The sequence below is a fragment of the Melanerpes formicivorus genome, unplaced genomic scaffold (genome assembly GCF_026170545.1).
Source record: "Melanerpes formicivorus ecotype bairdi unplaced genomic scaffold, bMelFor1.0.p_v2 SCAF_3, whole genome shotgun sequence".
Lineage (NCBI taxonomy): Eukaryota > Metazoa > Chordata > Aves > Piciformes > Picidae > Melanerpes > Melanerpes formicivorus.
The window spans coordinates 28,855,535-28,882,314 of NW_027142355.1; the positions used below are offsets into that span (position 1 = coordinate 28,855,535).

General features: G+C 36.4%; 1 protein-coding gene across 2 annotated transcripts in view; it reads left to right on the plus strand.

Annotated features, from left to right (window-relative positions):
• TFEC (transcription factor EC) overlaps positions 1-26,548 on the plus strand; it is a 97,281-nt gene extending 70,733 nt beyond the window's left edge. The window contains exons 1-6 of one of the 2 annotated variants that reach the window (XM_068169885.1): positions 1,877-2,028; positions 13,129-13,243; positions 14,150-14,206; positions 16,618-16,693; positions 24,580-24,727; positions 25,634-26,548. In XM_068169885.1, coding sequence (XP_068025986.1) covers positions 1,966-2,028; positions 13,129-13,243; positions 14,150-14,206; positions 16,618-16,693; positions 24,580-24,727; positions 25,634-26,014 — 840 coding nt within the window. In that variant the 5' untranslated portion in view covers positions 1,877-1,965 and the 3' untranslated portion in view covers positions 26,015-26,548. Of the gene's footprint in view, positions 1-1,876; positions 2,029-13,128; positions 13,244-14,149; positions 14,207-16,617; positions 16,694-24,579; positions 24,728-25,633 lie in introns of those variants that run through there. The other variant, XM_068169884.1, reaches the window with a different exon arrangement.
• The last annotated feature ends 232 nt before the right edge of the window (positions 26,549-26,780 follow it).

A 26,780-nucleotide genomic window follows, 5' to 3' on the forward strand; every position in this document is an offset into this window, starting at 1 on the left:
GAAGGGCCCAGAAATGGACACAGTACTCAAGGTGTGGCCTAACCAGTGCTGAGTACATTGGCACAATGTCTTCCCTGTTCCTGCTGGCCACACTATTTGTGATACAGGCCAGATATTTAATGACTGAAGAAAACTGAGCATTTTTTTCAGATGCTTTGGAGAAAATAGAAAACTTCTCAATGAAAAATCTTTTCACTGAGTTGTTACTGTGTCCAGTAAAAAATGGAAAAATAATGTTTCTATGTTGGTTTATTTGTATTATTTAAGAGATTTTTTATTTAATTATCCTCTTAAATAATCTCACCAGCAGGAATGTTTCCTGAAAGCAATGGCTTCTAACTGGCAGCAAGTACAGATGTTGTTATTATACAGGGATAATGCATCATAAGTGTGATTGAAGAATTATTCTCACTCGGGGAATAGAACAACCTTGGCAGTCCTAGATAGAGCTGGAGCTGTTAAATCAAGTGATTTAAAAAAGATTATCAAAATCTCCAAAATAGTTTCCAATATGGCTCTTTCCTTTAAAAGAAAGAAAATAGTTAAAGATTTGAAGCAGCATTAATTCCTCCAGCAGCTCCAGCTCTAAGTGCATCATGGTGTCATTAGTGCTTTGAAGTTCACATCACCTCAGAGATTTAGAGCTGTCGCAAACAATGAATCTGTTGTTGGAAACTTTGTCTGTCTGTGAAGGTAACCAAAGTTCTTCACTCCTCCTTTGAATCTCACTTGATGTATGTGGTATTTATACGCTGGGAAAAAGAAGAATTATTTCACTCAGAGAGAGGGGAAGCAAAAGCAAATGGGCATGCTGAAAGGCAGGGGCTTTCCTCGCCGTTAGATGGCAGGGCTGAGCTTGGGGGAGGGAAGGGGGGGGAGGAGAGGGGGATCCAGCCGGGCGTGGGAACCGGTGGCAGAATGGGGAACACTGTGCTGTGAGAAGGAATTGTCTTGTAGTAGGTCACCTCTTGAGGGATTCTCCGAGGTTTCACTTGCATGACTTCATTTAATACATTTCATACATTCATACAACTGCTTCCAGTTTGCTGCAAAGTCAAATCAGTTGGGATTGCTCTGTTTCTGTCATTCTTGTAGGAAAACAGCTCAATCCTCAGTTGCACTGTAGCTCATTGGTATTTGTTGAACTTCTTTGATATTTGAAAAAAGTTTGTGTTGTACAGGCATGGAGTAGAAGTTAGATCAGGAGAAGACAGGGTAGATGTTTTCTTTCTCTAATTTTTCTCTTTCTGTTAATTACAGCTAGTATAAAGTTCTGAGTAAATCTGTTAAGTCTGCATTTGATTTTATGGAAACATTATTAAATGAAGCACAATGCACTCTGCAAAATTTCTCTGCTATTACAAGGTCTCTGAGGTCAGAGTTTCTTATCATGGCATTAATAATTTGTCTTGTAATAGTTTATATTTGGATTAATTATTTGTCAAATAGTAATGGCTACTATTTGGATGCATTACAAAACCTGCTGTCTTTCCCATTACCAGAAATCATAACCCCCCACAAAAAAAAAAAGCACCAAGAAAAAAAATCAAGAAAGCATCCTCTGAAGTATTTTTTTCAATGATTGCTGTGATTATTCAAACATGAAGTAAAACTACTTTTCCATTAGAGGTGCAAATAGTGCTGCTGATCTAGGCAGCCCCCTACTGTATAATCATGTCTATTCTTTTTTAATTTAGTGGATAGTGCTGCCATTTGGTGACTTTTAGGAGTTTATAAAATCTGCTAAAATAATTTTAGAGAAAGGGCCAGAGTAAACATTAACACCATAATTTGCTTAGTTTGGGTAACTTGAAAAGGCTGCATAACATCAATGAAAATGCTTTGTCAATCACATTCTAGACTAAATTAGTCTTAAAGTCCAAGGAAGAATCAAAGTTCACCTAAGCACATAAACTTGTGTCTAGCAGTCCCTGGTATCGTTTCCAAGTTTAAGGAAAAAGAAAAATGAAGGAGAAGGAACAGTCAGTAGCTATTGAGGAAATAATAGACTCCTCAAAAATAAAACTGGTGAGCAAATATTTTCTTTGTCTTTCTTCAGCAGTATAAAGGTACTAGATAAGAAAACTATGTCTTTCAGCTGCAGAGAGTTAACAATGAAATGCACAAACTGAGAGCTCCTTACTTTTTTTTCTGCAGCTCAAAGTGTCTTTTGCTATCACTGGTGCTGCTGTTTTGAATGTCACACAGATGGCAGATGGACGTTTGTTCTCAGTATCTCACACAAGATAGTAGTTTGAGGCTGAAATGGGCTCTTTTGCCTGCTCTCAGTAATCCAAATAGATTGGATATGAGTGTTTGCAATTTACCTCATGCAGTAAAAAAGGTCTTCATAGCGTAGAGAATTCAGTCCTTTAGGTCAGGAAAAGAACTGTAGCTTACTTTTACACAGCTCCAGTATTCAAAAGATGTGCAAAATGCCTGAATAGCTCAGCTCTGTCATGTAATGCTCTAACAGTACAATGTCTAATAGCCATTCTCTATTTTGGGATAGACCTCTCTGGCTGAAGGGAGCCAGAAGACTCAAACTAAATTGTTTCATAACTATGAAATGAAGGAAAAGGTAATTTTTTTTTTCTTCTTTGAACAGAGGTAAGAGAAAAGGATAGATAAAACAAGTTTCTAATTCTCCTAATATATATTCCTGTGCAGCAGGTCTCCAAGCAAATTCCTGCTGTTTGGAGCCACCAGGCAGAATCTGTCCTATCTGAAAGCACTGATGCACAGCCTCTGCTGCATATCTCATATTGTCTGTATACAATCAATGCAAGACCTGAAATTCTTAATCAATGACAGATAATAGAGTCAATTGCATTACCACCTTGGGGTCTGTAACATACAGGCTATGACCGCTTCTGGAGCTAAACTTTACTAATTTCCACCAATAGTATTTACAGAGGTTGAAGAAAAATCCTGTGAACTCAGAGGAAAAAAAACAAACCAAACCAAAAAGCCAAAAAGCTGATCTGTTGAAAATACAGGGATGACTTGCAAGGCTGTTTTGAGAAACAAATTGAAAGATAACATTGCTTTTCTTAGTACCTCTTCTCCATCAGCCAAGACTTTCTACAACATTTGCAAATTGTGTACAATAGTTTATGAAGTAGTTAACTCTGCATTTATATTTACACTAGAAATAAACACATGTGAATTTATCTGAAAGTAGCTGCTACAAAAAGGAATTCTGTGGAGAACAAAACCCTGCATGGTACATGCTAATCTATCTGAACACACTACATCACAGAAATATTACTGTAATGTATTCAGATACTTAGGTGATATGTGAAAATATAGGGGGACATAATGTAAAGCACATAATAAAAACATAAAATGTATAATATAAATACCGGTAATAGAGATGCTGACGTCTATATTAAGAGAAAATGTTCCATATTCTAATCCTGAAAAAAAATAGTGTTTTTTTCACTTGTTCAGCCTAGTGTTCAGCTGACATATTTTCATTGTTTTCAAGTTGCCTGATTTGGTATATATATTTACATATAGTAGCCAGAGAAGCAGAAGTAGTTGGATAGAGCCAAGAATTAGAGCATTCTCTGGTTTTACTAGTGAATTGATCTTAGTAAAACATGCAACAGAACTGTCATTTAGTTTTCATCTTTGGATTTAAATACTTGGAGATTAATGGGGCAGTAGTACATTTGATTTCCAGCTGAAGCTGGATGAGGATGGTATCACAACATCACTTCACTTTTGTTCTGTGTCTATTATGTTTTGTAACCAGAAAAGCTGAGAATAGCTAAAAACATCTAATTAAGAGATGATAATTGAATGAATACAACTGTCCTGTAAAAGGTTTATTCTCCAGAAAAGTCCTTTGCTCGGTCATATTTGATCAGACATTTGTCTAGACAATGGACTTCTATGTATATGATCAGGGCAGGAATGTACTGTAACAGGTAATATGAGCAGAGTTCATTTTTCTCTGATGAATAATGAACCAGCTTGATGATCATTATTTGAAGATAAAAAATGGACCAGTTTTCATGCATAATATATAATATGTAATATAATATATCTGAACATTAAGTCCCTGGTTGAGAAATGTGTAATTATGAACCATGTTAAATATAAATATAGGAGGAGATACATTTTGTTCAAAGGAAAACAAGTCTGAATAGCAAAGCATTTGCTTTTCTGCTATTCTCTGTAGATAATAAAACCAGGAACTGGCAGTTTTGGGTATTAGTTATTACTAAAGACCATCTATTTTCAAACACAAGTATTTCATTTTGCAGTTGCAAAAGGGCCTTGAAATTCCTTCCCTTTTTATTCATTGCAGATAAATAAAACTTTTTTTCACTTTGAAGTTCACTGATTAACTTGAAAACTTGCACTGAATTTGGCAAAATGATGAATAGTTTAAGAGCTGTGTAATAATTTACTCATCACAAATCCATTTTCTAATTAGTAATATCTGGCATCCTGAGCATTTCCAATTTTTGAAAAGGGAAAACTGTGGTAATTCTTGTGTATTCAATGTGTGTTTCAGCACATTGTGACTTTTCATCTAATTCAAAGGTCAGTACAGGAAAAAAAACTGCTCTAATGTATGCCATACTTCTCTTACTGCAGGAAAACATAGAATTGAAGAATCACCTGCTTTGGAAGGGACCTCTAAAGGTCACCTAGTCCAAGCCCCCTGAAGTGAGCAGGGACATCCTCAACTAGGATCAGGTTGCCAACAGCCCTTTTTAACCTCACCCTGTGTATCAGCAGGGACAGGGCCTCAGCTACTTCCCTGGGCACCCTGTTCCAGGGTTCAGCCATCCTCCTTGTAAAGAACTTTTTCCTAACATCCAATCTAAATCTCCATTTCTATATCAAGTCCTGCATATCTGAATTTGTTTGATTGTACCCATTTGTTTGATTGTACCCTTCTTTTATGAATGTGTATTAGTAAAATGCAGTACTGAACAAGGTTCTTTTCAGGTTAAGAGGCAAACTAAAGACATGATAAGGAATTTGTTAAAACGAAGGTATCAATAAGCATCTCAAGAATGAATCCTCAACCTCAGTTTATTTAATATTTTCATTAGTGACCTTGATACAAAAGTATTGCCAATACAAAAGAGGATGAGGATATCATAGAGGAAGAGTTATATGACTGTGATGACAGAATAGTACAAATGGAAGGAATGTAATAGTACTGAGTGCAAGGTCATTCATTTAAATACTAATAACAGGAATGTCTGCAGTAAGCTGAGAGCTCATTAACTGAAGATGACAGAGAAAGATCTGGTTACATTAGTTGTTCAGAGGATGACTATAAGCCATCAAAAGGAGATAAATATGATATTAGGATACATCACGAGAGAGATTTCCAAAAGACACAAGGAAATATCCACTGCAGATTTCACTGGCTACAAAACTTTTAGAATCCTGTGGACAAATAAAGATATCCACCCTTCAGAAAAACGAATTCCAAGTGGGGAAAGCAGAGAGGCCTTTTAGGATATATCATAGCATGGTAACTCTTGCTGAAGAGCTGGTGGCCTGTTCAACTTAGCAAACCAATAATCACATGGGGATGTCAAGCAATTAAGTATACAACTGAAAGGAACATAAGACCAAACAAATGAACAAAACCAAAACAAAGACAAAAAACCCCACCAAGCCCAAACAACAACAACCCAAAACAACACAAAAACCAACAAAACCAAACCAAAACCCAAACAAACAAACAAAACCAACAAAAATTATCTAGTAATACAAAATAAATAATTTACAATCACTCAATTTTTAGAGCATACTCCAAATAAAAGTATTGGAGTTGTGAAACCTAATTGATTTTTAGACAGAGCATTAATATTTCATAAAATTACTTATGTGAGGTTATGTTAAATGAATCATGTATCCAGGAAATACTTTCTGGTCCTGACTGGGTGTTACCACATTCAGTATGATTTTTAAGTTAAGAAAAAATTATCTAGCTTTAGCTGATTTTCTAGCTTTGTCTAGCTTTAGCTGACTTTGGAAGAGTGTTGGGCTGTTATTTTGTATCTATGCAACACTGAGTCTCATAGAACCATGGTACTCACCGTCTTGAATGTTACTGTAAGACAGACATGTAATGCATAAGTTAGCCAAAATAGAAAAATACTGAAATAGTATATGATCATGTCAATGAGAACTATCATGATACAGAGCTGTCTAGGGACTACAGGTAAACAGGTATAGAAAACCCATGTCCACATATTTTGTTATCATACTAAGAATTCTTTCCTTTCATTCCCAGAGTTATGGTTATACTGTTTGGTTTAAGACTCCACTGAAATTACATGATATTTTCCAATAGTTGCCATACTATGGGATTTGGAATACCACATTATTTCCCTTAATGAGGCAATGGTTTTCCTGGCTTAGCAATGGTTTATTGAAAAAACCCCAAACAAACTGACAGCTTGCTATTAGAGATTGCAAACTGTAACCACAACTGTCATTGCTAGACATCTGTGAAGATAATGAACTCCTAATACCTGCCACACAAGCCTCCCTGCACAGCAGTTCAGAACCAAATATTGAATATAACAAGTTTCTCTGGGTGAGGCCTGTACAGTGCTTGTCTTTGGCACTGCCAGTAAGTCACAAAGTCACAGACTCTTGTGAGGTGCTGTTAAGATCAAGCCAGGCACTCTCACTCAGCTACTTCAGCTGAAGTTTGCTTTTATAATTGACCTAAGCTTCAAAGTTGAGCATGTTTCAGGACTGAGATCCATGAATGGAAATTCTCATGTTCCAGTCTTCGCACACAGACATTGAAGATCCCATGACACTTTATACAAAAGGAAGAGCGTTAACCCCAGTGTCCTTGCCAAATGTTAACTTTGTTAATTACAGCCTGCTTTCTTTAATTCTTGGAGTTTTAATTAGATATGGTATTATTCTCTTCCTGTACCACATTGTCACTGGTTATTCCCACTTAACCATTTGCTATGCTAAAGATTGTTATTCTTTTGTCTAAATCTGGCTGCATTTAAGAAGAAATACAATCTGTTAATTTATTAGTGTTATTTTTAATATGTATATATTCATCCCTCATGAGTCACTTGCATCTAAATTCTCAGATGTACATACATAAATATGTGTATCATTAATGGAAAGGTTGGAAATTATGTGACTTACAAGGACTTCTCAGAACAGCACAGGTGTAAACCAGTATAGCTCATGACACCTGCAGAATAAATAGATTATTTCCTGAGACTTATGAATTTTCATACCCAAATGTCTGTTTCTACATCTCTAAACTAAAACCAAGAACATAATTCTGATGCAGAGTAATCAGCTGGAGTTTTGAAGTGCTTTCATATTCATCAGATCTGAAAGTGCTGTATAATTTTAAGATTATCATTGTATATGTATCATATAATTATGCCATTGGAAATGATTTGTACTTTTAGTAAGACTGCACTGGATTTTTGTAAGATTATGTCAATGCATATATTTATCTTCTAATGTAGAACTGGTTGCTGTTTGAAGCCTCATTACTACAAAAACTTTCCCCACTTACACTACATTGTAAGAAAGAAGCAAGGAAGGCACTCTGCCCCTGTACTCAGCACTGGTTAGGCCACTCCTTGAGTATTGTGTCCAGTTCCGGGCCCCTCAATTTAAGAAGGATGTTGAGACTCTTGAACGTGTCCAGAGAAGGACAACGAGGCTGGTGAGAGGCCTCGAGCACAAGCCCTATGAGGAGAGGCTGAGGGAGCTGGGGTTGTTTAGCCTGGAGAAGAGGAGGCTCAGGGGAGACCTTATTGCCATCTACAACTACCTTAAGGGAGGTTGTAGAAAGATGAGGGTTCATCTCTTCTCCCAGGCATCCTGTGACAGAACGAGAGGACAGAGTCTCAAGCTGTGCCAGGGGAAGTTTAGGCTTAAGGTGAGAAGAAACTTCTTCATAGAGAGAGTTGCTAGCCATTGGAATGGGCTGCCCAGGGAGGTGGTGGAGTTACCATCCCTGGAGGTGTTCAAAAGGGGATTGGACGTGGCACTTGAAACCATGGTTTAGTAGTCATGAGGTCTTGGGTGACAGGTTGGACTTGATGATCTTTGAGGCCTTTTCCAACCTTATTGATTCTATGATTCTATGAAATTGCATTATGGTGTATGGAGCCTCAGTGTGTATGCAAACAATCTGATGTATTTTAAATACAATGTCTGTAATAGACTGTGCTATATATTTGAATTTTGTAATTTAAAAATCAGTTATTTCCCAGGTGTCTACACTTCTAGAAGAGCTTTCTGCTTTGACAGACAAAAAAAAAAGTATCAATATTGTTGTATGAAAATTAGCTAATTTCTATTTTAAGATTGTTCTCAGTATTCGGTAACATTAGTAAGGAATTGCCTTGGGAGTTTCCATGCTTGATATCAATGCGGGACAAATTCAAACAGAGAGCTTAAAAAAATACTTTGATATATTTTTACCTTTATAGTTTGAAAACTCCACCATAATCAGAAATGTGAATATTTGTCAAGAAAGATCCAGTCTGGTTTGCTTTATTCTTCTTATGTAGTTTTAAAAATAAGAGTTTACTTGGAAATTTTCACATTAGGAGCACAGTGAAGCTTTGTGAGAAGGTACTTGTGGAAAGCCTGCAACAGTCATGCTAGGCTTTCTTTAGAATCAAGAAGAAACAGAGGTGATTCAGTTCACTCTAAGTGCCCAAGACAGGTCAGATTAATTACTGTCTATTTCTTCTCCTGATCCCAAATCCTGACATTAAGAATTATTCCTTGCACACTAATTCACAGCAAATTTTTCCATCTGTCACCATTTCTGTAGAAATTAAGAAACTATTAAAAAGTAGTTTAATTTGCCAATGCTTTATACCCACTTTGCTCTACTCTAAGTCTGCAAAAGCTGTGCTGGCTAATTGAAATCTGAGTGTGTCAAAGGGAGATCAACAATGGCTCTATCTACCAAAAAGCCTTAATCCAGCATAGTGGCCCCATTACAAAGTACTTGATTTCTACTCAATGCATGGGAAGAGACAGTTGACAGTGCGATCTTATTCCCTATTGGCTCATCTTTCAGAACATAGGGATGGCCTGCTCTTTCTTGAATAGTGTCCAGCCTTCCTGACTCTTTTGGCCTTCAGGGCTGCCTCCTGAAGGATTCTGACAAAATCTGCTACACAGGCCCTCCAGAAGTCCAAGGTAGCAGTTCTGCTTGACTCTTCTTTTTACTTCTCCAAGAATCAGAATCTGTCACTTCATGATCACTGTGCTCAAGAGGACCTGCAAATATCACATCACCCACAGGTCCTTCTTCATTTGCAAAAAAGTGGTCTGGTGGTATATCTTCCTTAATAGGCTCTCTCACCAGTTGTGTCAGGAAGTTATCTTCCACACAGTCCAGGAACCTCCTAAACTGTTCTCTCTCTGCTGTATTGCATTTCTAGTGGGTATCTGGTAAGTTGAATTCACCCATGTGAAAAAGGACTAGCCATTGTGAGATGTCTTCCAGTTACTTTAGAATGTATAATCTGTCTCTTCATCCTGGTTGGGTGGTCTATAACAGAATCCTACCAAGATACCTGCCTGGTTGGCCTTCCCCTTGATTCTTACTGATAAACAATCAACCTTATCATCACCATCATTAAGCTCTAGACTGTCAAAACACTACCTAGCATACAAGGCTATATCTACCTCCTCTCCTTCCTTGCCTATTCCTTCTGGATTAAGACATATGTGAATCATTCTAATTAGTGAGGTTATAGGGTTGCAGCCATCAGTAGGTGAATGACTTGGGTTTGGTCTTCATTTTCATCATCTCCATATGGAGTTATTTCTCTGTTTTCCTAATAGCTGATGAAAATTGCCAAACAATGAGGGGAAAAATGCTGAAGATGATCTGAGTGAAACAAAGATGAAATGGGACATTTGGGAAAATGTTTCCTCCCTTTTGCTGCTTGATGGAAGCATTAGTGCAGCTGGATATAGACCATAGACAGATACTCACATACAGCCCTGGCTGTGTGGAATTACATTGCCCCAGAGGTTCTGCTGAGGGAGGGAGACATCCGAATTCTTACCAGTCCAGACAACAGCAGCTGAGTTACATGGAAGTACCTTCATCAACTGTGTAATCAAATCCAGCTGAAATGTCTACCTGAGGTTTTAAGTGGAGTTTACTCATCCTCTTTGGAACCTTCATGCATTTCTGAACTATTCAAGTGTGTTAGTATATTTTTTTATTGCCAGTTTAACTGGGCCATTCATGACATTTTCTCTGGCATTTGGGCCTTGTTGTTCAAGTTCCCACCTTTATGAGTAGACTATAGAAATTTAAATGAATTTTGAGGAAAAAAATAAATTATTAGTTGAAAATTAGAAGTATCTCACGTTTGTGTCAAACTGTGATATATAGTTCTGAACTTTTTCACTGACTCTGTTGATAATATTTTAGATTAATGAAGATTACAATCATTTTTGTGCAAGTTACTGAACTCATGTACACCAGTGTGAAAGACATAAACTGTGATGGATGTGCACTTCTGATTTGTTAGATTATTAATTAGCTTATATTATTTTCAGTTACTAGCATTTTCTGGCATATACAGACCAGTAGCCTAAATTGTGTAGCAGCCTTACCCAAGGTCCACTGGAAGGAGTCACACAGACTCTTAATAGAATAGAATAGACTAAACCAGGTTGGAAGAGACCTTCAAGATCATCGCATCCAACCTATCATCCAACACCACCCAACCAACTAACCCATGTAACCAAGCACCCTGTCAAGTCTCCTCCTGAACACCTCCAGTGACGGCGACTCCACCACCTCCCCGGGCAGCCCATTCCAATGGGCAATCACTCTCTCCATGTAAAACTTCCTCCTGACCTCCAGCCTGAACTTCCCCTGGTGCAGCCTGAGACTGTGTCCTCTTGTTCTGGTGCTGGCTGCCTGGGAGAAGAGACCAACCTCTGCCTGTTTACAACCCCCCTTCAGGTAGTTGTAGAGAGCAATAAGGTCACCCCTGAGTCTCCTCCTCTCCAGGCTAAGCAGCCCCAGCTCCCTCAGTCTCTCCTCATAGGGCATGTGTTCCAAGCCCCTCACTAACTTCGTTGCCCTTCTCTGGACTTTTTTTATCATTTTTTATATCATTCTGTTTTCATATAATTTCAATAAGTCAAATTCATTTAGATGGATGTAGGAAGTAATTAACTACGTGTCTAGAGCTAATATGAGTTCACTCTTGTAATATTGCTATAGTGTCCCTGGAATAAAGGAAATGCAAGCATAAACCTGCAGTGAATTCTGTAATATTTGTCAGTTTACCACTCTGGAATGAAACAAAGGTGCTTAACGTGTGAATGCGCTTAGCATTCAAATCCTGCATATTAAACATAGCTTGTTCTTGAGTAATAATCGACTGAATTCCAAACATTCTTTTAAAAAGCATTTTTCATTGAGAGATCAACTATGTAAGCGGATTTTAAAAGCTGACTTAACGTTTTGATTTCTAATGGTAACTTAAAATTGTCAGTTCCTCTGTGGAATAAACCTCCGCTTTAAGAAGGAAAACGTTATTTGCGACTACTCAAAAAGAATCCTGATTGCTTTGTTTCATTGTACGTTATATGACTGGGAGAATTTGAAGTAAACAAAGTTCTCAGATAATTTAGTAAAGTTATTAATTAATTTAGTAAAATAATGATTTTAGAATAAAACTTCTCTGAAGTTTCAGGTTCAATATAAAAGTATAGCAAGCACTGCCACTCAAAATAACTTTTCATGAATCTTGCCGTCTACAAGATGAGAAATGATCAGTTTAAAAAAAGCTACTTCCCATCAGACACATGGTCGTTGTCTCAGTGATCTGTCTAAAATATTCCATTCTGTCTAAAATATTCCAGTCTTTCAGGATCCATGGGTGCAGGGCAGATCTGTAAAAACATGTTTTCTTGCCTATAAAAAGAATTTTCCTAAATAACTCATAATTTCCTTTCATGCTTTGTTTATCTCAAGTCAATAACTCTTTTTTCTCCCTTGTCTATGTGGACCCAAATTCAAATTCTGAGTCCTCGTGTATTGGCCACCAAAAGAAAATAAAACTCAACAAAAAAAAAACCCTGCCACCACCCAAAGCACAAACTTTATATATATGATAGAAGTGATGTATTGTTTTCTTGTAGTGCAGTAAGAATACAAAATTACTTGGAGTCCTTGCATATGGCTGTTTTCACATCAACATGCAGAAATTTATAAGACAATGATCAATGCTGAAATACTGGTTAGACTGTCAGTGGAACTGAGCAAAGACTGAACTGTTCTTCACTAAATTTTTATGTATCTTATGGTTATTTCAAATACTTAAAATTATTCAAGCAAAAGTAATATTTGAGTAATTATCTGGAATCCTTAGAAACGTATTTTAGTCTTACTTCTCTTTAAGTACATTATAGGGGTTTATTTAACTAATGTTATATTACATTTTGTAAGGTTATAAGGATAATGGTATACATGATCATATACAGTATGCATGTCAAAACCCTTAGGTTATCTGATTTATCCAAACAACAGCATTTCTTTCCTTAAAGCATGTTGATGTTCTGCCCACTCTAATTTTAACTATTGCATCTAACTGGGTCACTGAATCTTTATTCTGCTAAATCAGGTGCAGTATGAACTACCAAGTAATGTTGTAAAATAAAAATCACTGGGAGTAGGTCAAAATCAGCAAGGTTATTTTTGCTTTCAACCTAATTCATGTTTGAAGTGCAGTTGTGGTAATCCTGCTACTGGAAAATACAGTATAGAAATAATTGCAAAAAAGACACTGGGGCCATATCCTGCCATCACTCAGCATCTGAAACCCATATAAATGGCACTTACAAAGCTGCTTGTGAAACACTAGCAGACTGTGACCCCTCACTTTCAATCAATTTTACTTAATACTACATAACAGCATAAACTTTCCCTTTAGACACAAACGCACAGTTCCTTCTAAAGAACACCAGCCTCATATTCAAAGAAGTTTTTCCTCTTTGTACTTATGTGCTTCAAATCTCTTAAGACTTGAACTTATTTAATTTTTTTAAATTTATTTTTTTTTTTAATTATCCCTCTTTCCTCCCATATCCTTCAAGCTATCTAGCAGTATTTTGGATATATATAACAGTGACCAGGGAACGGCACCAGCTAATATGGGTCTCACAAATGCTTCTTGCCCATCAAATCTACCAGTAAAAAGGGAACTCACAGGTAAAAGAAGCTATATACTTTTATAAGCTTTTATAAGTTCATACTTATACTTTTATAAGTTAGATAAGCTTTTAGTATTTTGCAATTGCAGAAGTGATGATGTTTCTTTTAAAAGTTGAATAAATCTCAGCCATGTAATTAAATTCCTGAGAACTTTGTAGTTTTTAGTTTCGTTTAAGGAGAAGAAGAAAAGCCAAGGAGAAAAGTTCTGTTTCTGTTCTCCTCTTTAGCAGTTCAGAAGGCATGTTCACCTCTTGTTTTTTTATGAACATCATAATTCTAAAAAACCTAATTATTTTTGGAAACAGTGGATTCTTCCACATTTTTGGCTCCTGACCAGTGATATAAATAAATTATCATCCATTAGATTTGTTCCAGGGTAGAACAAATGGTTCTTTTAGAACCTTACAATAAGGCTATTCAAGGTAAATCTATATTAGTAGATTACCAACTTTAAAAGTTACAGTCAATTAATCCAAAGAATGTTAACAACTATGTAGAGTTTATTAGTGTCACCCAGAGGAAACAGTGAGTTTGTTGAATATCTTACAAATCTGATTAACTCTAGCATTATGGGATATGCAAATCCATATTCGCATTAGTGTATTGTAAGTTCTATTCCAATGTAAAACACAGCACATTGGAGAGAAATACCCCTCCATGGCATTTCTATGTTCTTAAATAAAACACACACACATGCAAAAATAATCTCAAGAAACCTGTCAGGTTTGCTAAAAATATAGTACTGATACAATATAGATTTGCTTATGATCTTGTTTAATAATCAAAAGAGTAATGAAGTAGAAAGTCTGGGAGGCTGATCTTGGTCATGAAAAGCCATTTTGGAAAGGGAAAGTGCTGAATTACAACTTAAGGACTGTTTTAATAAATGTTACTTTCTGTCAGAAGCAGATACACGAGCAATGGCAAAGGAGAGACAAAAAAAGGATAACCACAATCTCAGTAAGTATATGTTCATCTTTCATCTCATTCAAAGGAAAATATGGGTAATACAAACCCAACATACATTAGCTACCACAGCTCTTCTCTTTTTCTAGATCAGCATCTTACTTTGAAACAAAAAAATGACCCTTAAAAGATTCTTTTTGGAAAGTGCTGAATAAAGCAATGACATTTTCTAGTTTTCCTTTCTTCCTTTTCCAGCAGAAATACTCTGGGAGTTGGATTAAATTATGTTTGTAGGTCCCTTCTAACTTGGGATATTATATGATTCTATAAATTATAAATTATGTGGTCATCTTGTCCACATAGTTCAAAAAACAATTTTCTGGTTTGGTTTTAGTATAATTTGATGCTTATTATTGACAACTCAAGACACCTCTGGAACTGTAACAGATATACATCAGGAAAGGTCTCTTGAAACACGTGTCCAAGCTTCAAAATGTAATCATTGGAAGTTTCTTTTCAGGTAAAACTACAAAAAAACATACAGAAATCAAATTCTGTATGTCTACACATGTAAAGAAAATTTTGTCTTTGCCTTTTTCTTTTAGCAAATGTTTAGTTGGCCTCTTTTTGATAAGTATATTTTATCCATGCTCTAAAATTGAATTGAACAGGTTTTATGCCATATGATTGTACATTCAATTCACATTCTTTAAATCAATTTGCCCTGCCATTGTGTTGCCAGCAAAATTGCAATGTTTTACATTGTTCAGTCGTTACACACTTTTGTACATTGTATTCTCATACAAGATCCGACACAAACATGTCAATGGGATGCATAGGGTCACTTAACAGTACACTCAGGAGGACTATGGTCCTGTCTCCAGAACATAAAAATCATGACTACAGACCCTGAGATGCTTTAATCTGTTGAGTGAAATGCCTATTCCTACAGAGGCTAGACAAGGTAACATCTCACAAAGGCAGAGCACTTCATCAGGGTAAATAATAACACCTAGGGAGTTCCCCGGAATCAGCTAGGGAGGAAGTAACTGCTGCACAACACTAAGAGCCTCACACAGGCAAGAAGAAAAAACACCTTTACTTATTGGAAAAAGTAAAGACCTGTGTAGCAGAGCTGAGATTGAAAGCAATGAGCTCATATGACTGTGAGAATTTGGAAGTCAGCCTGGGAACACCCAGTAGGCTGCCCTTGACTGCACGCTTCTAATATATATTCAAAACCAGGACATCAAATTTTAAATGCACAACTCCATGTATGGATAAGGGGAACAAGTACACACTCTTTTCATGTTCTAGGCAGTCCAGGTCTGATCTGACAGAGTACAGCAGCATTAACATATTTCACTCAGAGTAATGTCTTCCAAGAAGTAAGGGATAAAGACAACAATCCAATGCAATTTTAGCAATGGACCAAAGGAGTGGGAAAAAGTGTGAGTCCAGGCTTGTAGGACATCACTGCTGGTTTATAGCAGCTAACAGCATTAGCAGAGGACTATATTCTCACTGAATATATTTTCTGTGTCACAATCATGAACAAAAAATCCCTCAAAGTGATGAGATGTCCTTTGGGCCTGTTCACTGGAAAATGTGAAGTCTCTGCATGTAAAAGTGTTTGGAGAAAAGCTGGTGAGGAAGCTGAAGATAAATTTCTCAAAATTAATGAAAAGGGAACAGAAAGGTGACAGACTCCTTGTGTGAAGAAGGGTCAGACAGTCCAGTCTGGATACCAGTATAAGGTAGACTGAGAACACAGAGAGAGAGAACTAATTTTAAGAGGCTTATATTCACTTATTTTCAGTTTCAGCTAACTTCCAAGTAAATAAGGATGCCATACGTGGTTTGTGTTACGAGAAGTATTAAAGTAAATATAGGGGGGGAGGGGAATTATTTATTTATTAAAGTATATTTGTCTTAATTTCCTGTATTTTTAAAATTTTATTGTAAATATGCTTGTGCTATCCATCACTAAAGGAATCAGATATGCTGGCGATGACGTGGTTTTGGTACACAATCTTTTCTTTGAAGGGATGTGCTTGCAGTGATGTGGTTGGCAATGCTGATAAATGTAGAAAAAAAGATACTGAAGCTGTTAACTCTGATCAGGGCTTCTGCCAAAATATGAAATCCTGGATGAGTTTTCTTATGTCCCTGTTGAAGACATCTGCAAAAATCTAATAAGCTGAAAACTGTTGTGTGAGAACAGAGTGGAGAGTGGGTGCATAAACATCAGAAAAACAAATTATATCACATTTAAGCAATATGTGACTATTTCATTCCTCAGGAGTGCAGCTGTAAATGGGAGAGAACGGTAAGAGATCACGTTGAGATTTCTATTTGTGGAAGACATTTTGTGTGCATTAATTGTTTTCAACTATTAAAATGTTTTATGTTGAAGTTCTCCAAGCACTTTCACCATAAAAATAGTAACTATTTCTTTTTAACAGTTGAAAGAAGGAGAAGGTACAATATTAATTACCGAATCAAGGAGCTTGGCACACTCATCCCTAAGTCTAATGATCCGTGAGTTCAATGGTCTTTGCTATAATAATGTTTATAGTTTAAATATGGGGGTGGGGGGAAAGACATTTGTGTATACTAGCTATACGATTGAGTGATGGGATACAAAATCTTCCATGCTGGATCACCGACTCAGATCAGACTGTTAAAGTAACAAGCCTTTGACAGATTTTTTTGTGTGCCTGTTGGGAAAACTTACGTGAAAAGATAATAAAGTAATTCTAGGGTGTTTAGCAGTGACACTGCAACATCAGTGGGGGGAACAAACAAATAAAAACCAACAACCAGCAAACAAACAAAACTAACCAGAAAGAAAAATAAGATAAATGAAACAACAAAAAATTCCTGCTTTCTGTCCATTGAAGCAATTGCATGGTGTCTCTAGAGAAGGCAGGAGTGATGGTTTTCAGCCCTTGCCATGGGCCCTCTAGTGGGATAAAACAAAATGCACGTTGTCACTATATGCCCTTTGCCTGAGAAAACAGAGAACCACCTTCAGAGAGGGTAGACTGAACATTTTTCAAAAGTCCTCTATACAGTGAAGGGAAAACAATAGTCCTAAAATGCAAAGATAAATATAATAGTTGTTATGATTGCTCTAATAGTATCATTTTATCCTAATGCATATAACTAACAGTAACACAAAAATGTATATTGCTTGAACTATACTTGCAGTCCCTTAAAACATGTTTGTCAACATGAAAAGAAGCCACTTTGGTGGGAAAGCCTCTTGAAAGATTAGTAATAACAGTGCAATGTGGTTCTTAGCCATGCAGCTAGCATGACTGTGACTTGCATAAAACTGATTATACAGATTTTGTGTTTATCATTTGCATGTCAACACAGACTTGCATGATACTTCAAATGAAAGCATCTATTGATATTTCAGGTGTTTTGTGGGTTTTTTTTCTTAGCACTAAGAAACTTTTGATTATATTAAGGATTTCTATAACAATATATACCTGTGTGATACTTATATTAAGTACAATGTTGGCATAACAAGCCATTTGGAGTGAAATCACCAGACAGAATCTTAACATACTGCATCCATTTTAGAAAATTGATGAACTCATCACTTCTACAGCATCTACCCAAGATTAGATAAGCGGGCATGTTCTTGTTATTAATAGAGAATTCGGTATCACAGCTGAACTAAAATAAGAAATGCCATAAGTACCTAAATAAAATTTTGGCCACATGTGATGCATTGCAATCACAGACTGATAGAAAAGTTTTAGTATCTCTAGTGGTTCTTTCAGTATTCAGGATGATTTGGGCAAATAACTGAAAGATTTCTCAGAAAAACAGTGGATGGCACTGTTGGTTTGCAGCTATAAAGCAATAATGAAAGCCAGTTATACAGCAGTTAGAAAGGGGCATGAGGTACAAATTCCAGCTGAGATTTTGGTTGCCTCCAGAGGTCTTTCAATTACATGTTTTGGTCTGGATTTGGGTTTAGTTTATGAATTTACCCCAAAACATAGAGAAATCACTTAAGCTCTTCATAAAATGAAAGATCTGGATCTGTAATTTTGCTGCAGTAAGTGCTCAAGTGAATGATGGATTTTAGCCACAAATTTTGGTGTTGCCCGATGAAAAATATTTGGGTATAGATCCTGAACACATCCCCTTTTCTTGTTTTAGTCTGCAAACCCATGACCGAGTTCAACATTGTGACAGACCCAAAGTGGCTTTTGTTTACAAAAGCATGAGGTCAGCTTACCTATCTCACCTTCTGAGGACTGCTGTCTTCAACTCTGTTAATTGGTACTCCTGTTGAAAAGAGACCTATTTTAAATGTTTCAAGGTGGTGTTAGGAAAAAGAGGCTTTTGAAAAGTGCTTTTGAAAATCTGGATTACAACACAACTGCTATATTTTGGTGACAGGTTAAATTATTCCAAAGAAGTGTGAATAATTTTTTTGTTAAATATATGTGTAGATGGAAATACATTAATTTGACTGTGGTGTTTTGTTGACTGAGCAGACCAAAAGTATTATTTCTTCCTCGTATAGACCTATGTTGCCAAGCTATAATTCGGTGTCCTTGCTTTCTCTTTCAGCGCTTTTTCCTTCATAACACCTTCCTGTGCCCCCAATCTGCCCCCTTCTTCTTTGAAAGAAAGAGATGTATCATTTTTTACAATACTTTATCTGTAACATTTTATCACACGTAGCATTTTCACCTCATATATTGATTTTAGAAGATTCTTCTTACAGTAAGAACTTAGCTGTAAAAGGAGAAACTTTACTGATGCTTGGACTAATGACAGTGAAGCAAATCAGCCTTTGCATTGATGAGCAAATACTACTACAACTAAGCCATTGCGGTTAGCATGCCTGTCCCAGATGGCTTGCTTCAAGAAGATTACATTCAGACTCAGGAACAAAAAAGGACATTTTTTATGCTATTTGGAAACCTTTTATGATTTATATTTCTTAGAAGTGTTGTGTGGGGTTTTTATTTCACTTTTGTTTTGTTAGTTATATAATGAACTTGTTTGGCTCCTGCAGAGCTTCCGCAGGGACTTTCTTTTGACTGGCTTAAACCTCTATTCTTTTCACTGCTTTATTTTATAATTTAACGATGAAAAGTGTGGATTACATTGCTTAAATGAATGGGTGTTTTAAGTTCACTTCATCAGCATTAGAAATGGAGATAAGTTGCAAAGAACTTTGACACTTTTGTTTCATTTTCAATGCTTAGATATCCAAGTGCAGAAATGCAAAACAGTTATATAGAATAATTCAAAAATGGAATTACAGAAAGACTAAAAATAGTCATGTTTGGTTGAAAATCTCATAACCTGCCCCCTCAAATATACCTAACTTTCCATTGATGCTTCCTTTGTGTTTAGCATTTCAGAATCCACCTTTTAGGTGGCTAACAAGCCTTCAGGTTGTGATAGAGTCTTGAAATGCCTCCACAAGAACCATTTTATGGTAGTTGGGCTAGAATTGTCAGAAACAGTAGGATGAAAAAGTCTTTCCCTTAAGAATTCTGGTCACGTTACAGAACTGGTATGCTGAGAATCGCTGAGGGTTTGGGCAGAAGTAGTGGGTTGCTCTCACTCTCTCCTCTCTGCTCTCTTCATTTGCCTGTGCCTGACCTTCTTTCTGTTGTCTGTAGACAGACCTGCTAGCACGGACAGTTTTCTTGTAAAGGAACAGCTCGTGTTCACTCATGCTATTATAAAGTGGAAACTTGCTACCTCTTTCAGGAGAATACACTTTGTAATTGCACAGGTCACCAAAACAAGTACAAAGTCCTTCAAAGTATTTCTTTGAGCAAGCACAGTTTACAGATTATTTCTCAGAAATAAGGAAAGAAATGGTCTGCAAACACAGTTCCAACTTCACAAATCTATTTGTTATTAGTAAATGCTTGGTGTCTGGCAAACTCTGTGACTATTACCCTCTTCCACGCTGGTTTCATTAATCAGTTTTAATCTTAGATTATCAGACACTCTCATCCCTCCTACAGGAGTTCAACTTGTGTAAACCAGCAAAGCTCCTTTGACTTTAACAAAGTTACCTTAACAGAAATGAGCTGAAGATCAGTCTCATGGCTGTTTCTTTTCTCCTAAATGAGATACTCTCCTGTGCGAGAGTCATGTTTTGGTCTGGACCCTTGTGATTTGTAGAGATTCAGTTGGTAAAGTTAGGAAGATATAGGATTCAGAGACTAGCAAAACACAATGTGTTTTCTACTTGTGACTTTTTCATGCAAATCATGTTAAATGTGGTAGAACTCTGTTAATCAGAATGTGTAGCATGTGAAAAAAAAAATCAAAATATTGTACCACATGTGTACACAGAGACAAAGACACAGCACTCCTTTGCAGAGTCATTGTTAGTGATCAGAATGGGAAAACTTCTTACTGCTCTCAACTGCCTTGTTTCAGATGTTGTTTCCCGTGTGTTTCAGTGAAAGAGTAACATTAAAAAGAAAAGAAAAGAAAATAAAAGAAAGAATTCCTGCCATATCCAAAGACTACCTGATCTACATTATATCTAAGTTTGGTGTTCAAAACTGTTACGAATGCAACTGTTTTGTCTGTTTTTATAAAGCTGTTTCCAACATAATGACTAACAATCGCCAGTGGCTGTTCAGTTTTTAATTGCCAGTGGCTGCTCGGTTTTTAAAGGTTCTCCAATGAGTCTGTAGGCCCTACCATTTCAGATTTTATCTGGATTATATGCTGAGCAAGCATAATATATAAATGCCTACAATCTCCTAGTGCTACTAGGTTGGACACGATGATCTTCAAGGTCTCTTCCAGCCTGGTCTGGTCTATTCTATTCTATTCTATTCTATTCTATTCTATTCTATTCTATTCTATTCTATTCTACTTTCATAACTTTTCTGATGTTTATTTGCACCTATTTAAACTCCAGCATTTTCAGAGAGAGAATCTTTGAATTGTTTGCATGCACTTGCTGTACCTGGATTTAATCCATCTTCAAATGCTTAGGTGCTTTTTTATTTCTCATCATAGATTCATCTTAGCAGACTTGCCTGCCTGCTAAATAGAGCTAGATGCATTGCAGACTTTTGCTGTGTAGGCACGTCTTGCCTCCATCTACCTCCATCCTCACTAGTTGTGTTGCTACAGCACTGTCCTGTGACTGCTGTGCAGTGCTCTGGGATGGAGTGGGTGGAGAGTGTCTGCAATGCAGACCCAGTAGATATCTTCAGTGTTTTCTTTTGATCCTGTTATAAATAGAGACATGGAGTGAAAGACATGTTGACTTCTAAGGTCATCATCTGATCCTTTAATGTGTTACCTTCAGATACAGAAAGATATAGTTTCAATATTCCTGATTTAATCAGTCCAGTATACGTATATATGAGTAGAGGTAGAGAAGATCTTGTGCACATCTTCCTCCTAAAATAAGTCTCTTACATGATGGCAGTAAACACAACATTGCATTTTCATCCTACAGTGCTATGACAGTTTTGCCTCTCAAATTTATAAATACTACCTTGAGAGATATCTATCCAGATGTATTTCTGGCAGAAACTGGCCAGATCCATTTCTCTGGCAGTTTGGACCCAGGAACTAGCCCTTCAGTGAAGATTTATTTCTATCTATGAGAATAAGTATATAAATATATATGTAAAAATTCAAACTATCATGGCAACATAAATTAAAATTAGCAAAATCACAAAGGCTGTTAATTATGTGTAACAGGAATTAATTTCACCACAAGTTTCCAAATACAATAATGAATATATGGCTTTTTCATATGTGAATCAGACTAGAAGTTAACCAAAAATATTGTTGTCTTAATTTGACGTTGAATCTGACATTTTATAACTGACACAAAATTGTTCATGACATCACTATGAAATATTTGGCAAATAGGTTGTATTTTTTATCCTTTGGTTGCATCTTAATTATTTCCAATTTGCCAGCTTCTAATTTCATAGCGCTACATTCTTAGGTTCAGACCATCTGACCAAAACTGGCTTAGTTTTGTCACAATTACATGCTAGGAGGATCTGACCCCTTCTTAATTAGGTAAATTGTGTTTCTCCAATGTTTGTATTATAGGGATACTTATTACTGTAGTGCTTTTCAAAATTGCTATGAAAATGTCCTAAATCAGTCATTTTCACTTGAAACTAAACAAATACCTACTGTAATTTTGAGCTATGTGTAGCACATAAAGCTGTTATCAGAGACAACCCTGGAGATTCCCAGTTTGAAATGTCCTCCTGATTTTAGCTGCTATAGTGCTTGGGTATAGACAAACAGGTACCTCACTGCCTTTCGAACTCTCCTGCAATTCAGATCAGGACCTCTCAGTATTTTACCTAACTTTCCAAAGAGGTCTGAAGAAAATAAGATTCTAATACGGTGAAAGCAAAGACTTGTCCAGAAAATAAGCATCACATGTACTAAAAATCTACCTAACCTTTACAGTTTGTTGCACATGCAAGGATAAAGTCTTCTCCTAGAAGGCAGTTCATAGGATGCTGAAAGGAAAATGTTCTGTCCTCCCACCTAGACAGGAAGTACAGGAAGAAGGAGGCAGAAGGCCAAGAGATGATTCAGCTGTCATGAGGGAGGCAGGTTCTGCTCTTGGCTCCTAGTTCCATCTACACTTTAGGTGTTTTTTGCCCTGGGAATGTCTGAATGAGAATACTTACTGCAGTGAGCAACTTCTGATGTTTTGGCTTTGCAGACATCTGTTTGAGACAAATTATTTTCTCCCTGACCTCTTCACCTTCTAATCCTAAAAGATGTGTGTTCCTGGCCCACATTACTGAGACAAGGGGAGATCCCAATGTGCTGGAAACCCATGGTTTGTGTGTTGCAAGAAAGGATAGGGATGTGAATTCAAGTTGTCTCTGATCAAAAAGCTAGGTAAAAATGCTAGGATATGGTTAAACACTATGATGTTATATCACAAATAATTTTGTGTATACTTCTGATAATTTTTAAAGTTGTCAGCTCCTAGTACAATGCCTCAGGAAAGGCCATGTTGTCTGGATCCCTAAATCCTTTACCTGCCTGGCATTTGCTTTATATATTCAATGAAAGGCAACTGGCTTGCAGGAAGTTTTTAAGGGTCCTTGGGGTAAAGGTGCAAGGTTACTTAGGCACTTACTCTGAGATGCTGAATGTAAAGTATGCAGTAAATCCACTCAAGATCACAGTTTTACTCACCATAGATGAGCATGTGAGTAGGAGCAAGTCTCTTTAAATAAGTAACCAATGAATAATGGAAAGTAATGAAGGACTGGAGTATAATTTATATTTCTTTTTCACTCTATAAATGCCAGCATATCTGTATTTGGAATAGGTAGTAAAAATAAATGCACAAGACTGGCAACTTGTCACTCCCAACCTCAACTTTTTACTGGGTTTTATAGCTTTTTTCCTTCTTAGGGTTGTTTTATAGGACTAGAATCTCTACCAAACTTCTGATCAGTCTAATCTTTCCCGCAGTGAAGTAGATAGTTTGAATAAACCTTTTTTGTCTGTTTATTAATGCAATGGGCCCATCCTATATCACAAAATACTTAATTTCATTAGAAATAAAGCATTTTTGACAAATCTTATTCTTGTTTCAAGGCCTCCAAAGCCTTGAAAAGAATACATAGAAGGCTCAAAATTGCATCCATTTAAGTACTTGAACAGATGCATTTGAACAAGTGTGTAGTTGTTAGGAAGACCACTTGCAAGCTGGAAGTTAAACTTTGATTTCCTGAATGATGGACAAGTTTAATCCTAGTGTTTTGCAAGGCTTTTATTTTGAGTTGGAGTATACCTGTAGGTGTGGATATTAACTTGACTTAGATTGTTGCAAGACTTTTGAACGTGATTTTTGTCATTCCATAGCTGCTATGGTTACAGAAGTCTGATTTGTCTGGTCTATTGTCAATGAGTAGTGGCATTCAGCATAGACCATTTTTTTCTCAACAAGCATAAAAGCAACCTCATTAGTAAGTCAGGTAAAAGGAGTAGTATATTCAAAATGATCTTTAAAAATTTAGGCTTAAGTCCTCAGTAATGTATATTTCCTAGTTCATTAATGCAGAAATATTGCACATAGATTTTAATCTTAGAGTTAATAATAAAAGCAATTTTCACTAAAAATATAAAAACTGTAATGGTAGAATCATGATATTGCATTTAGCTCTCCCACAAAAAGTCACTTTATTACTTTCTTTTGACACTTATTTTCATTCTGGGATTAATTTTACTATATAAGGGCTTCTTAACTATTCTATTAAAATTTCCATTCAGAAGCAATAATATCTAAGAGTGAATAATAGTCATGTAAATCATTATTTCATATTAATGTAAAAGATTTTGTAAGTTCTTATGAATTCTGCTGACATGCACAATTGTGAAAAGGTTATCTCTACATTCTGCAGTGATATGCGCTGGAACAAAGGAACTATTTTAAAAGCATCAGTGGAGTACATCAAGTGGCTACAAAAAGAACAACAGAGAGCCAGAGAATTAGAACACAGGCAGAAGAAATTAGAGCATGCTAACAGAAGACTTCTGCTCCGAGTTCAGGTTTGTATAAGAGCATTGCCATGAACTACAAAGCTTTCTCAGTACATATCCCTCGACAAATTTTATTAATTCTTTTTTTCACTAAATGGCATTTATTAAAAATGAATTGACTTCCCCTATTTATTGCCATGTCTACTGGGGAGGAGGGGTTTTATTTTTAGATTACTAGGCTATTCCCGTGATAATTTGACCTTACATAAAGGAATACGTGGAAAGTTAATAAACTATTAGTACAAACAGTTTCCTTTTGCGGTTTATTAGAGACAGAGAAAGACAAAAAAAGGAGTAAAAAATATATCCCTGCAGCCAAAGATCAATACTGGATGTGAAATTCCCTTCGGGATATTTGTTTTCCCTTTGTAACCATTTCACACATTACAATTGTTTAGGTGTAGTTTTCAGTGTTGTAACTGCTTATGACATGAAACAGCAGAATATAGCCCTGCACTTCTTGAAATGTGCGATTTGAATACAGACACATATGAAGATGAGTTAGGCAAGTAGAGAGAGAGACAAATACATAGGTAGACAGATGTACATAAGATCAATCATCATACATGGTGATGTATAGGTATGTCTTTTTATCTTTAGCATCATCAAGGAAAGTTATCTTGTTTCTCTGAACAGCAGTGGATAATGTCACATTTTTCTGTCACCTTTATTGGGTACAGTATGCAATGGCTTTAGAGGGCCCGTCCTGAGGACAGTTGTTTAACGACAGGAGGGTAAATAAAAGGAAAAGCATGCTGTAAAATTTAGTATTTTAAAGTGTAGTTTCACAACTAAACAAAAGCTATAATTAATCTGCATATCATAGTATCAATCTTTATGCTTATTGCAATAACTCTGAAGACACTGTTTCACCTTTTGAAGTCATTATCTAATTGGTTTTGTTTTAAATGTTAGGAACTGGAGATCCAGGCTCGTGCACACGGCCTCCCAGTCATGTCCCCACTCAGCGCGGTCAATTTAGCTGCACAGTTCATCAAGCAACAGTCTTACCCAGAGGAGAACTCTGTAGACTACTCTCAACAAATGCCTCTGGCACATGGACCAAATTCTGATGTTTGTGATGGATCTACAGCCTTTTCTGATCCACTTTCACACTTTACGGATTTGTCCTTCAGTGCAGCTTTAAAGGAAGAGCAACGACTGGAAGAAATTTTACTAGATGACACAGTGTCACCGTTTGGGACAGATCCACTCTTGTCTTCCACATCCCCAGCTGCATCAAAAGAGAGCAGCAGGAGAAGCAGCTTTAGCACAGATGATGGAGATGATTTATAAAAGCAGAATGGGCTTTATATTCTCTAAAACACTTGCTAAAAGACTGAGTTGAACAAAAGCATGGTATTTGTGCTCATTTGAAATACGAATAAGGAGAGCCACTGTGAAGATAAGTTAGTACATGACAAGGGTTTAAATCAGCCCTTACTTCACAGGAAAATGAGACGGACATGAACTCATATCACTTTGCCCCAAATTCACACCATCTGTTCACAGCTGACATTTGCACAAATCTTTCTTCATTGGGAACATTTTTACTATCATTCCATGACTTTTTACAGCACTATGAAAATGGTTATCATGAAAGGAATACCCATGTTACAAAAGTGTATTCATAGTCACTCTTCAATCTGTGTTGACTTTCCTTTCCTATAAACGTAAGTTTTCATCATTTTTGGTTTTTTTGGTGTGGTTTTTTTTTTTTTCCTTAATATAACTAAAAATCCTACAGAACATGAAGCAATAGGGAACTATTTAAGCTGGGAACTGTAGAGACATTCCAAGTTTTAAAAATCTGGAAAAACAGATGGCAATACATCCGCACAGGTGAAGCGAGCATGAAATTTAACCATGTAGACTTCTATTTAAAAGGAGAAAATCCATTAAGCTTTTCATGGAATTACTTTTTTCTTTCTTTCTTTAAATTCCATTTGTAGAAATAAGAACAGATTTTTAATAGATACTTTAATGATACAGAACAAAAATGGAAACTAACATAACGACAGACTCGAATGCAGACAGAAAAAGACGTGATAGTTCAGCAGAA